The 13,258-nt window shown below is 47.8% G+C and overlaps 1 protein-coding gene across 1 annotated transcript in view; it reads right to left on the bottom strand.

Moving 5' to 3' along the window:
• SLC5A10 (solute carrier family 5 member 10) overlaps nt 1-13,258 on the bottom strand; it is a 200,415-nt gene that overhangs the window by 165,901 nt on the left and 21,256 nt on the right. Inside the window, exon 2 of the mRNA XM_088464806.1 lies at nt 762-833. Coding sequence (XP_088320932.1) covers nt 762-833 — 72 coding nt within the window. The remainder of the gene's footprint in view (nt 1-761; nt 834-13,258) is intronic.

Genomic DNA, 13,258 nt, shown 5'->3' with positions numbered 1-13,258 from the left:
TCTTTCATTTTATGTATCCCTATGGGCATGTTACTGGTACTACTGGTAATAGCTATTCAAATATTTATTTTATACAGGTGAAGTTTAGAAGTTGGGATGGGGGGCAGATATAATCTAGAAGCAGGGACGTGCAGCCAGGGTAGGCAGGGGAGGCAGAGACATGAAAATGATTAAAATAATACAAAGAAGATATTTATAACATAAACATCTTATTTGTTTGCTGTAATCATTTTTATAGTTTACACTCACCAGCTTTGTGGAACTCCCAGGGACTGCAGGGAGATAAGAGATGAGGCAGCAACAGCTCAGCCTCGCTTCTGTATAGTCAGACACTGCTAGCAGAGCTGGGGGCAGGGCCAAACCCAGGGCAGTAAGCTGAACAGAAAAAGAGGTAAGAGAGGTATGCCTCTGAGTATGGGGGGCATGCCTTAAACACTGATGGACACTTTGGATGTATTATGTGACCAGAAAGTGCACTGCAATGTTTAGAGATCGGAGCTCAGTCAGCAGCAGCAGCAAGAGAAGACATAGTGATGTAGGTAGAAGAATCAATGGACACTGAAGATTAGTGTAGTGAGGGGAGGGTTACAGTGAGTAGGGGGTGAGACAGGTTCCCAGCACTCAGACCCATCTTCCTGTGTGCCTCCCAGTCATTGACATCATCGCACGTCACTGAACCCTTACTCTAGTCCCTAACCCTAGGAGTCAGTTCAATAAGGTTCCAGGTTGGGTTCAGGAAGAGCTTGCGTCACACTACTCACCGGCCACCAAGCCATGTTCCGCCCGGCCAGGAAGTAGCCGCTCAGTGTGTTTCTGCTGACCCGGCATGAGGACTGTAAGAGAGAGAACAAGTCAGGGCACAACACTACTCACAGTTCATTATTGAGGGCTCTTTTCTCTTTCAGCAATTTTAGCAGCCCCCGTATACCTTATTATACATAGAAACATAAAAACAGAGAATTTGACGGCAGATAAGAACCACTTGGCCCATTAGTCTGGCCCTTTATATTTATCCTTTTTGCAACTTCAACCCTGTTTGTTCCTTAAGTCTCTCTTAAGGATATTCCTATACCTATCCCAAGCGTGTTTAAATTGTTCAACCTAAAGATTTTCTGTCCAACCATCCAACTAGTTGATTGGTTGGAATGAAAATCTGGTAAGGAATGGGAGTACCTGATGATCAGCAATTTGCTCCTAAATGCAGAAAACAGATGAAAATGGTCGGTCAGACAAGTTTGTTAAATGTTTGATCTAAACAATTTGTTTAAACAACAGTTTTTGTCCATTTTCCGGCGTTTGGGAGCAAATTGCTGATTGTCATTTGCTTTCATACCTTACCAGATTTTCATTCCAACCAATCAACTAATTGATTGGTTGGACAGAAAATCTTTAGGTGTTTATGCAGCCTTAGCTTCAACATCTGATGGGAGGCTATTCCACTTATCCACTACCCTTTCTGTGAAGTAGTTTTTCCTCAAATTTCCCCTGAGCCTCCCTCCCTCCAGTCTCAGTGCATGTCCTCATGTTCTTGTACAACTCTTCCTTTGAAGAATGCTTCCCTCCTGTCCCTTGTTAAAACCCTTCATGTATTTGAAAGTTCCTATCATGTCCCCTTTCCCTTCTCTGTTCCAAACTATATATATTAAGATATTTTAGTCTTTCTGGGTAAGTTCTGTGCTGTAGACCTTGCACCATTTTAGTTGCCCTTCTTTGTACAGTCTCTAATGTATTAATATCCTTCTGGAGATATGGTCTCCAGAACTGAACACAGTATTCTAGATGAGGCCGTACCAAGGACCTATACAGTGGTATTATCACTTATTTCTTTCTGCTACTGATTCCTCTCCCTATGCAACCAAGCATCTGACTTGCCTTCCTCATTGCTTTGGTGCATTGCTTGCCTGCCTTCAAGTCAAACGCCATCTTTTTTGCTTTCACACTAGTTGATACCTGATTTGTAAACCACACTGGCTTCCTTTTCCTGGTGCTTTTCCTAACCCTTTTAATTCAAAGGTCTGTAGCCTTTTGTGTTGATTTTTTTCTTCAGGGTCCATAGGCTCCACAGGGAGACCTTGGGGTATAGGTGATGGATAGGAAATCCCGGCACTTCACAGTTAAATTTTAACTCCCAGGATGCCCCGAGGTCCACTCTCCCTATACCCCGCCCCGAGGCACCTCAGTTTTGTTGGTGCCTGGCCAGAGTCAGGTCACTGTAAACGCAGGGGTTAAACTTTACTTTTTTACTATTTTTTTTTCTAAAAAAGAGCTCACAGCAGCAGGCAGTCCATAGGACATCTGCGGTGTCACTCCGCCACCCCTCCAGGACGCGACCCCAGTACTGATCTGGGGCTCTCGGCTGGCAGCTGGGGGTCACGCTAGCACGCAGACCCAGACTGCAAACCAGATTCAGGGGACAAGGTAAGTCGGGTCACCGCGAGCGAACAGTCAATACCTCCGGTCTCAGGGGACAGATCGGAGGTCCTGGGAGTGGATGCAGGCTCCAGCCATCGCACTCCACTGGACCACCAGGGACATAAACAGTGCGGGAACCGGCGTCCCGGGGGTTAATAACCAGGCAGGGGAGGCAGCTTCCCTGTTTAAGCGGCTCCTCCCCTCAGCTCAGTGCGCCTTTTCTGCGAGGACTGGCTTCCCTGAGCTGCTCTCCTCCTCTGGACACGCCCCCTCTGAGGTCTCCGGCGGCCAAGTCGCAGCTCTCTCAGGACATGGTGGAGTCCGGTCCCCCTGCATACCTCACCCCTTGGTCAGCATATATAGCACTGTAGCCTATCAGACACTGAGTCTGCGTAGTTGAATTGTAGTGCCGTTGTGCAGTTTATTTCTGCATTGTATGTGACTTGTGCTAGCGCTGTCTGTCTGTGTCTCTCTACTCATACTGTCAGCATATTACTATACCTTTTATTTTTTTTCTAATGCCTAACAGTACAAGGTGTTGTCAGGGGGTTTCTGATACCTCACATTTATTATGTAATATATTTGTGTGGTTGGTCACATACTGGGTGGTTGCACTGTGCCATATTGGAGCCTGTGTTCCTGCAGCTTCCCCAAGCATCAGTCAGGAGCCATATTTTGTCTTCCTACTAGTATAAGATATACTCAGTGGTTGCATTACACTCAGTGCCATATTGTGTGATTATTTCTCTATTAAACCGAAAAATGGCAATGCGCTAATCAAAAGGGTAATGTTCCCAATATGGCAGAAACACAATTTCAAGACACCATCTGTTTAAATCAATATATTTTATATTATAAATACCTATACATCAATATCTAAAAACGAAACATATAAAGCTTCTCATTAAAAATATATAACACTGCTGACAGAATTTTGCAGAGTAAGAATATAATATGGATAGCCTCAAACACGGAAAGAAAAATATTAATTGCAATGAGTAACAGACTGTTTCAAAATAATATCAATTTGTCAGTGATCTCACCACACAATGGTCTCTATTTATCAACATTATTTTTACTAAAATAATGTGAAAAAGGGTGTTTTCACACCCTTTTCACATTATTTTAGTATCACCTGTAGTTATTACAGGGCAATTGGAGTAGAATTCATAAAATTCTATTCCAAGCCCTAAGTATCACTTACTTTTAGTAAAGCAGATCGCATTTCCCATAACTGTAATGGGAAATGTGATCTGACCATAGTTACTAAAAATAAATGTGAAAAAAATACCAGGGAAAGCCCTGTGATAATAACGCCACCTGGGGGTGGCGTTATCCAGGATCTCCCCCGGTTACCTGCCTCCTGCCCTGCTCTAACAGGGAGAGCAGAGCCGGGAGTCGGTCCCTGTAATCAGCTGTGTGGTCTAAACAGACCGCAAGCTGATTACTGTAAAAAAAAAAAAAGAAAAAAAAAATAGTAAAAAAAAAAATTACTTACCTGACTCCAGGGACCACTGATCGGGCCTCCGGTGATGTCTCCCCTCCGGTCAGCTGGTCTCCCACAGTGCACTGCTGCCCGGTCATCAGGTGATCGGGCCCCAGTGCAGTATGGGAGATCACCTGACCGGAGGAATGGAGAACATCACCGGAGGCCTGGAGCATGCAGGTAAGTGTAAGTAAGGGAGAGGGAGGTCGCGGGGGGTGAGGGGGGGTCCGCGATTGCGGGGGCGGGGCTTAGTGCCGAGGCGGGGCTTAGCACCGGAGGGGGGGTAGCAGCGGCGACCGGTCCACGCATGCGCGGGCACTAAATCACGGTATTTTTTGCGAAAATACCGTGATAAGGCTCCGAAGGGGATTCGCGGGGACATAGCTTTATCGCAAGCTCTGTCCCTGCAAGGGATTTGTAGTAAATCCCTGTGATATTGCCTGAATTCGTAATGCGAATTCACTCGGTATTATCACACTACAATCTGCATTACCAATGTGGATTGTAGTAAATAGAGCCCAATGTAACAAATTACGGAGTCCCGATAATTATGTGCTGGATGGATGAATAAGTCTTTCTATTACGCACATCTTGGGTTTTTTCTCCTAGTTGTTTGGTGGAAGTATTTGAGCCTTCAGATAATTGGAACCTATATACACGTTCCTGTTGTTAAATGGAGCATCTGACATCTACCGCCCCTCAGGCCGGACGTCACTGATGATCCTCTGGGTCTCCGCCTAGACCAAAAGCGGCTCCAGCACTGATAAGTGATTACGGCTCCAATCTCTGAATGGCTTTATGATGTCACTCACCGCTGGTAAAAGGAGCTTTTGGTCTCTATAACAGCTGTAAAAGGAGACCAATAATGTGCTTACAGGGCTCAATTCTCAGTATAATACAGTCTTTACTGAGCAGCTGCAACTGCTACAGATTCCAGAAAACAAGGCAATGTCACTCTGCAGTTTGTCAGCACTGGACAGGTATATCTCTGGCTAGTTTCTCTCCTTTAATGGGAGCTTTAGCAAAGAGAATCTTCTGCTCACTAAGGGCCTGACCCGAGCGCTCGCTCTGAATCAGTGCCCTCCTACCTAAAAATGGAGCGGCCTCCTGGCCGCTCGCATAGCTGTGGGTGACCACCCACAGCATCGGGCTTGCGACGAGACCCTGCGGTAGGGTCTCGGTGACCGCAAGCCCTGGAGTGATTTTGGCTCTATCAGAGCCAAAATCACTCCCACTGACATCACTAGTGATGTCAGTGGGGCCGGACCCAGACTGTAGGCGTTCCCATGGGAACGCCTCCGTCTGGCAGCCACGCCCCCTGCACGCCCACCAAAGGGGGCATGCTGTCAGTCACCATCGACAGCACGCCCCCTTTGGTGCGAGACCCGGAGCGACAGCTTGGCTGTCGCTGTCCGGGTCTCAAGCATGCGCGCGACGGAGCTCCCTCCATTGTGCACATGCGCATTGGGGTAACATCGACCTGCTTGCGAGCGTCCTGCGCTCGCGAGCGGGTCTGAATGACCCCCTAAGACCCTCATTCAGAGTCGATCGCAAGAAGCGATCGCTCACTCTGAATGAGGGCGGGCAACTTCTTGTTTAGAAGTGCTGCCTCCAGGTTGCAAGCTAAGCTGTGGGTTACCACCCACAGCTTAGCTTGCGATCAGGGTGGTGCTCGCTATGGTCATCACCATTGCGACCATCGGGGCTAACGACCAGACCCTAAGGTTGGGTCTGGGCACTTGTAAGCCCCAGGGAACTTCCTGCTCTGTTTGAGCAGGAAGTTCCCCACTGACATCATCAATGATGTCAGTGGTCCCGCGCCCAAATGGCAAGCGTTCCGACTGGGACGCCTCCGTTTGGCCAGGCACGCCCCCGGCCCGCCCAGCAAACGGGGCGAGCTGTCACTCAACATCGACAGCTCGCCCCGTCTGCTACGAGACCCCTAGCGATGGAGCGCCCGTCGCTAGCCGGGTCTCGCGCATGCGCAAGACGGAGCCGGCTCCGTCGTGTGCATGCTCTGTGGGGACCATCGACCCGGTTGCGAGCGCATCGTCGCTTGCGTCCGGGTCTGAATGAGACCCTAAGATCTGATTTATATACCTGAGCTCCTTCAACTAAATTGAGGTATTGCCTAATTATTCACAACACCTATTGCTGCTTTAATAATTGAACTACTATTATTAGCGCCAGGTATTGGGGGATAGTGGTTTGATTATTTCTCTACCATTATGTCTGAGAATAATAATAATGTACACATTTCTGCGCCCATCCTGCTATCGTGCAGGTCATGTGCTGCAGGTTTAAGTGAGGGGGAGATGGTACAGGATGGATTTTGAATGAAATGTTATAATCCTCCAGGCCCTTCTAATGTCTCAGTCACCATGCAGAAACCCCCTTGGGCTTCCTTTTCTCAGGTCCTGACGTCCACTGCGGGCCGCTTGGCAGTACCAGCTGTTTTCCCTCCTACGGGGTTACCACAGCAGTCTGTTATTACCTCACAGGGATTGCCTCAACAGGTTACAGCCATGCATGTACCTCCTGTGCCTCCACCATGGGTAGATATTCTCTCTACCACAGCGCAGAGCTTGGCAGCCACCTCTACTGCCCTCCAGGCCATGTTACAGGATGAAAAACCCCTTAAGCCTGCTAAGCGTCATATGCCGTCATCTCAGTCCACACTACGTGCAGAGTCTGAGATGTCATCTGATGACGGAGAAATTGTGGATGCCTCTGACTCTCCTCCGCAGGAGGTAGAGACTCGGTCTAAGATTAATATTCCTGCTCTGATACGAGCTGTCCGTTCTCCCTTAGTCATAGAGGAAGAAGAACAGCCAGCTCCTCTGCCTAAATATGCTCTGTTCAAGCAGATAAAGGTTACTCCTGAAGAATTTCCTTTATCAGATCAGCTAGTTGTTCATATGGCGGCGGCATGGCAATCGCCTGGGAAACGATACCAGCCTCAAAGATGCCTGGCTTACTGTTACCCTTTTCCGGAAGAACATTGTACTAAATGGGAATCACCTCCCACGGTGGACTCTGATGTTATGCGCTTAATTAAGAGTGCTACATTGCCTATGCCCTCGATTTCTTCCCTTAAAGATCCTACGGATAGGAAGGTGGAAGTTTGCCTGAAATCAATATACTCTCTATCAGGAGCTGCTGCATGGTTGGTCCATGGCTATCTCATGGGTGGCCAAGGATATGGAGCAGTGGGCTGATTCCCTTAAGGACTCCTTCCTACCGATGTTTCCAGAAATCAGGGGACACTGGTTGGTAACATCAGAGATGTGGCCACATATATTTGGGAAGCTGCTCTGGATGTCAGTCTCCTGACATCCAAAGTCTCGGCTGCTGCTGTGTCGGCTCGCCGTTCCATGTGCCTGTGCTCTTGGATGGCGGACGTTGATTCTAAGAAGGGTTTAGAAAGCTTGCCTTATAATGGTAAAATCTTGTTCATTCCTGACTTGAACAAGATTGTGGACACATTGGCAGCAGCTAAGTCTGCGTTTCTGCTTTTAACGTCTACTTCTACAAAGCCATGGGCCTCTTCCTTTCGGTCCTTTCAGCCCCAAGGAAAGCCTAAAGGACAATCCTTTCCTAGGCAGTCAGCCCTCAAGATGACTGCCAAGCCCAAGAAGCAGGCCTGGAGTACAAAAAATCCGGCTTCCAAGTCTGAGGATAAGCCCTCAGCCTGACAGGACGGGCCTCCCCCAGCTGGATCCCAGGGTGGGAGGCCTTCTTCAGTTCGCCCAGTGCTGGTGTCAGACCACCACAGACACTTGCAGTTCCAGAAAGCCATACAGTCCTTGCTCCAAGCAGGGGTCATAGTACCGGTCCCGTTACCTCAGAAGGGGACAGGTTATTACTCTACTCTCTTTCTAGTTCAGAAGCCGAACGGATCCCATCAGCCTATCCTCAATCTCAAATCCCTGAACAAATTTCTCAGTTCAGATAGGAAACCTTACGCTCCATCATACTAGCTATAGATCCTGGGGATTTTATGGTATCGCTGGATATTCAGAATGCATACATGTACCAATTGCTCCCTCTCACCAGCGTTATTTCTGGTTTGCTGTACAACACCAGCATTTCCAGTTTCGGGCTCTGCCTTTTGGCCTGTCTACAGTGCCACGGGTGTTTACCAAGGTTATGGCGATCATGGCGGCCCATCTGCAAGGGCAGGGTGTCCGACTGCTACCATACCTGGACAACCTCCTGTTGTTGGCAGGGTCTCCAGAGGTACTCCACCACCATCTGCAACTAACGATTTCTGTTCTTCAGACACACGAATGGTTAATCAATTGGAAGAAGTCATCCCTAAGCAAAGGATCTTTCTGACAGCAGACAAGATCTCCAGTTTACAGATGCGAGTATGCAGATGTCTCCACAGTCACCGTGTATCAATCCCCTCAGCGATGCAGGTTCTGGGGTCTATGGTGTAGACATTCGACATGGTGATGCTCAGTTTCATGCCAGGCCTCTGCAGAAACTGATCCTCTCTAGGTGGAACGAATTACCCCATCAGATAAAGGCACAGATGATGGTGCTCTCTCTGGAGGTTCGTCTGTCCCTGTCTTGGTGGCTACAGACGTTTCACCTAACCAAGGGACGCCCCTTTTGGATTCTGGTCTGGGTGATCCTGATAATGGATGCCAGTCTCCAGAGTTTGGGCGCAGTAACCGGTCTGCAGTCTTTTCAGGGTCGTTAGACAACAGGTGAATCAGCCCTGCCAATCAACATATTGGAACATCAGGCAGTCTACAGAGCCCTCAAACTGGCCAGACATATACTTCACGGGAAGCCCGTGCAAGTTCAGTCAGACAGACATCAACCATCAAGAAGGTACTCGAAGTCAGGTGGCAATGACAGAGGTTTCACGCATTCTGACATGGGTGGAAGGTCATCTCCCAGCCATATCGGCTGTGTTCATTCCAGGAGTTCTCAATTGGGAAACAGACTTCCTCAGCCATCATGACGTGCATCCCGTGGAATGGTCTCTTCACCAAGAGGTGTTTCAACTTCTAATGGACTAGGTGGGCCTTCCAGAAGTAGACCTCATGGCCTCCCGACACAATCACAAACTGCCTGTGTACGGGTCCAGGACAAGAGATGCTGAGGTGATCTTGGTAGACGCTCTGTCAGTCAAGTGGACCTTCAAGTTTGTGTACCTGTTTCCTCCAGTCGCACTGCTTCCTCGAGTTCTTCGGAAGTTCAAATAAGACGGAGGCATGGTCCTGCTGGTGGCATCAGCTTGGCCCAGACGCCATTGGTAATCAGATCTGCAGAGTCTCTCCATCAACGATCCGTTCCTGCTGCCTCAATGTCCAGGCCTGTTGTCTCAAGGTCCTTGCCTTTACCCGGACCTGGGTTGTCTGTCTTTGATTGCGTGGCTCTTGAGACATCCCTCCTAAGGTCCAAAGGATTCCCCAGCTCTGTAGTTAACACTATGCTCAGAGCACGTAAGCCATCCTCTACACGGATCTACCACAGAGTGTGGCATACATATTTTCAATGGTGTCGCCCCAGAGGTTACGATCCCATGTGTTTCGGATTTCCAGAGTTTTGGTCTTCCTTCAGGCGGGACTGGATCTCAGTCTCCACCTAGCCTCCCTTTGTCCCCTCTTTGTCTTTAGGATTTCGCTGTAGTTCTTCAGGCCCTCCAGGGCCCTCCATTTGAACCCCTGGATTCAGTTGATCTCAAATGGTTGATGGCAAAGACACTATTTCTTCTGGCTATTGCTTCCGCTAGAAGAGTGTCAGATTTAGGGGCACTCTCCTGTCGCTCCTCGTTTCTGATATTTCACCAGGACAGGACTGTGCTTCGCACTCGCCCTGGTTTCCTTCCTAAGGTTGTTTTCTAGTTTCCACATTAATGAGGAAATTATAGTTCCGGCCTTTCAATCTCCAGAGATGCTCCCTGAATGCAATTTAAAAAGTTGCCACTTCTAGAGGAACTTGCAGCAGACACCTCCCAGTTTACATCAGATAAATTAAAGTCTCCCATTATTATGAGCTCTCCTTCTAAATCCATTCTAGTAATGTTTTGCAACATACCTATCCAGTTCCTGTTCCTGTCCATGTGGTCTATAGATCACCCCGGTGCGAATTACGTCCGTGTCCCCTGTTTCTATGATCACCGAAAGGGCCTCAGTTTTTTCTTCAATATTTTGTATTATAGTAGCATTTATGCTGTTTTTCACTTACATAGCTACTCCTCCTCCAATCCTCCCCATTCTGTCTTTTCTAAATAGAGTATAGCCTGGTATAGCTATGTCCCAGTCATGAATTTCATTACACCATGGGGTAAATTTACTAAGAATCGAGTTTGTGTGAGTTTTGTTGAAATTGCATTCTCACGTGAGTTTTGGCATGTTTTTCATCTCGCACATTTACTAAAGACAAACTGGAGTGAGTTTGGAAGAGAGTTCTCTTTTTTCACTGTTAAAACTCATGTGAGTTTGCAAACTAAAAAAAACTCACCATCGGCCAAAATAGGAAGTACTTTACATGAAAAAGAAGCAACTCGCAAATTTACTAAGAACCGAGTTTCCAATCTCGTGTGAGATTGTAGCAAACTCACTGTGAAATAGAAGTTTCAAATAGACCAAATAGAGTTGTGTTTAACCTTGTGGTTACATCAATGATACAATGTAGCGGGTCCCAGCATAGACTTCAATGGAGATTTAGATTTTTCTCCATTGAAGTCTATGGGGAGACACGCTGACCGCATACATCCAATCAGTGAGCTGCTCTGACGGAGATGCCCGCTGATTGGCTGGCGGCTCCTTCAATGACGGGGCACACGTGTGCCCCGGTCATTTGTGTGGAGTAAAGGTATGTGTACACACAAATACCTTTACACAAATACCTTTACCTTTACGCTTGAATTCGGGTACACTCGTGTTTTTATTTTAACCCTTTGGATGCCTACTTGGAGAAGAGGACGTAAACTACGCATAGGAGAGGTGAGTATGGATTTTTTTTTATAGGTACCCCTATGGATTACTTCATATACTAGGTATGTGTGAGTGTGCATGTATGTTATGATAAAATTTTACTTTCAAGGTGTATGTTGTGTTTATTTACGTATTGCTTTGGTTGTGGAACTACAAGTGCCAGCGGCCCCATAATGCCCCGCATGCTGGTATTTGTGGTTCTCCAAATACCAGCATGCGGGGGAGGCTTGCTGGTATGTGTAGTTCCACAACTAAAGACAATATTTAACCATTGATTTTACACTACACACTAACACTATCAACCCAGCACCCACCGCCCTACGGTGCCGGGGATAGCCCCTGGCTATCAGCCTAGGCCAGGGGTGCCCTGGAGAGGGGAATCCCTTTATTGGAGGGGTCCCCAACTCCTCAGGGATCCCTAACCTGGGCTGACTAGCGGTCAGGGCTGATGCTGTGGCTGGGGGGCCTGGTGAAAGGGCTCCCCTGGCTGTGGCATCAGGCCACGCTAGAAAGGGTCCAGTGCTGGTTTTAGTTATAGGGGTACCCCTACGTAAATTTTCCCCGTGATTAAAACCAGGACTGGTGCTGGTACCTTATTTACGGTGGAACCCTACTCATTTGTTCCATGTAGTTGTAGGTACCAGGACAGGCTGGCAAGTCCGGGGCTGGTTAAACTTTAGGTGGGGGGGGGCCGTATGTCATTTTTTTTTTTTATATTATTTAACCCGTTTTTTACAGGTCTTAACACACAAGCAGCTTACACATTTCTCACTGATATGTGCAGGCTGCTTGCTCGGGTGAGTTTGGAAGAGAGAAAACACTGCAATCTCGGGTGAGTCATCTCACCTAAACTCTCCTTAAATTTCTCCTCTAAACTCGATCTGCTTCACCATCGAAAAACTCACTTTCACCTAAACTCACTTCTTAGTAAATTTGCGAGTTGTTAAAGAGAAAACTCACCCGAGTTTTGGTGAAGCAAAGTGATATTAAAAGTTAAAAAAACTCGACCAAACTCGATTCCTAGTAAATTTACCCCCATGACTCTGTAATTGCTACAATATCTAGTTCATCCCTTGTCATTATTGCACTTAGGGCCTGATTCAACAAGGAACACAGTTGCTGATACGCACACAATCGGTCAATTGGTGCTTTCTGCGCATGCGTATGAATCGCAGTACACGTGCACGATCTAGCAATTGCAATCGGATCTGCGATTACAGAGGCTACGCAGACCCAGAGCAGAGTGATTGACAGGAAGTGCCATTTGTGGATGGTGACAGGGGAGTGGTCGGGCAAACGTAGGAGTGCCAGTGCGTTTTAACGCCGTTGCAAGGGCGTGCATAAATTATCCACTGCGTGGCCATAAGCAGCTATAGCACTGATGGCGTGCGTGGCTGTTAGCAATTTCTGAGTAAGGTCAGGGCTTGTGCAAGTGTGCGTATGTGTCCGATGTTACCGATTGTTTCGCTATGTTCCCCTAGTATACGGATGTAAGGGGAAGTGGGCGTCCTTATGTCTGGCTGCGATCGCAATGTGAATGCAAACATTTTACTAGCACCGCTGATATTAGCAACTGCTGTGCCTGCGTATAGGCAGAATTGCGATCCGTAGTGAATCAGGCCCTTAGTTCAGCGATTCATCAGTTATGCTCCTGGCATTTGCACACATAGCTCTAAGAGTTTTGCTTGTGCATCATTTTTTCCTAGACATGGTTAGACAGTATATTAGAAAATGACAATGGTTAAGATGAAGTTTAGAATTACCTGGTCTCAGATGTTGTTCAATGTTTGTTCAACTGTTTTTTTTGGCGGTTGGGTATGAAATCCCGGCAGTCGGGATGCCTGCTGTAAAAATGCCGACAGCAGTATACCGATGCTGGGAATCCCGGGTCGGTTAAGTATCCTAACCCTCCCCCCTTCTCCCCCTAACCTTAACCCTCCCATCTTGCACCCTAATCCTAATCCTCCCAAACCAACACCCTAACCCTCCCCGATAGTGCCTAAACCTAACGCTCTCTCCTTGGTGCCTGCCATATATAAGACATGGATTGACAGCCTGGCACCTGGTGCCTAACTATAACCTCCCTGAGGGGTGCCTAACCATAACCCCCTCCCCCCCTCCCTGCAGCCTTATCCTAACCATCCCCAGGGAGGTGCATAACCCTAAATCCCCCGGGCGGTGCCTAAACCTAACCCTCCCCGCGTCTAAGAGCTAAGACGGGCCGGCTTACCTTAGTTCGGGAAGCCATCTGTGGAGATTACGGCGTCGGGATCTAGGCGGGCGTCGGAATTCGACGCCTATCTTTAGTCCTGAGTCGGGATTTAGACGCCGGGATTTAGACAGATGGCTTCCCGACCGTATATATTTCAACTACATCCTAGCCATGGCACTAATATAAACAATG

This window comes from Taudactylus pleione, unplaced genomic scaffold (assembly GCF_031769625.1).
Source record: "Taudactylus pleione unplaced genomic scaffold, aTauple2 ptg000061l, whole genome shotgun sequence".
Taxonomy (NCBI): Eukaryota; Metazoa; Chordata; class Amphibia; order Anura; family Myobatrachidae; genus Taudactylus; species Taudactylus pleione.
Note: the sequence above shows the minus strand (reverse complement) of the source record. Positions and strands in the feature narration are given on the sequence as shown.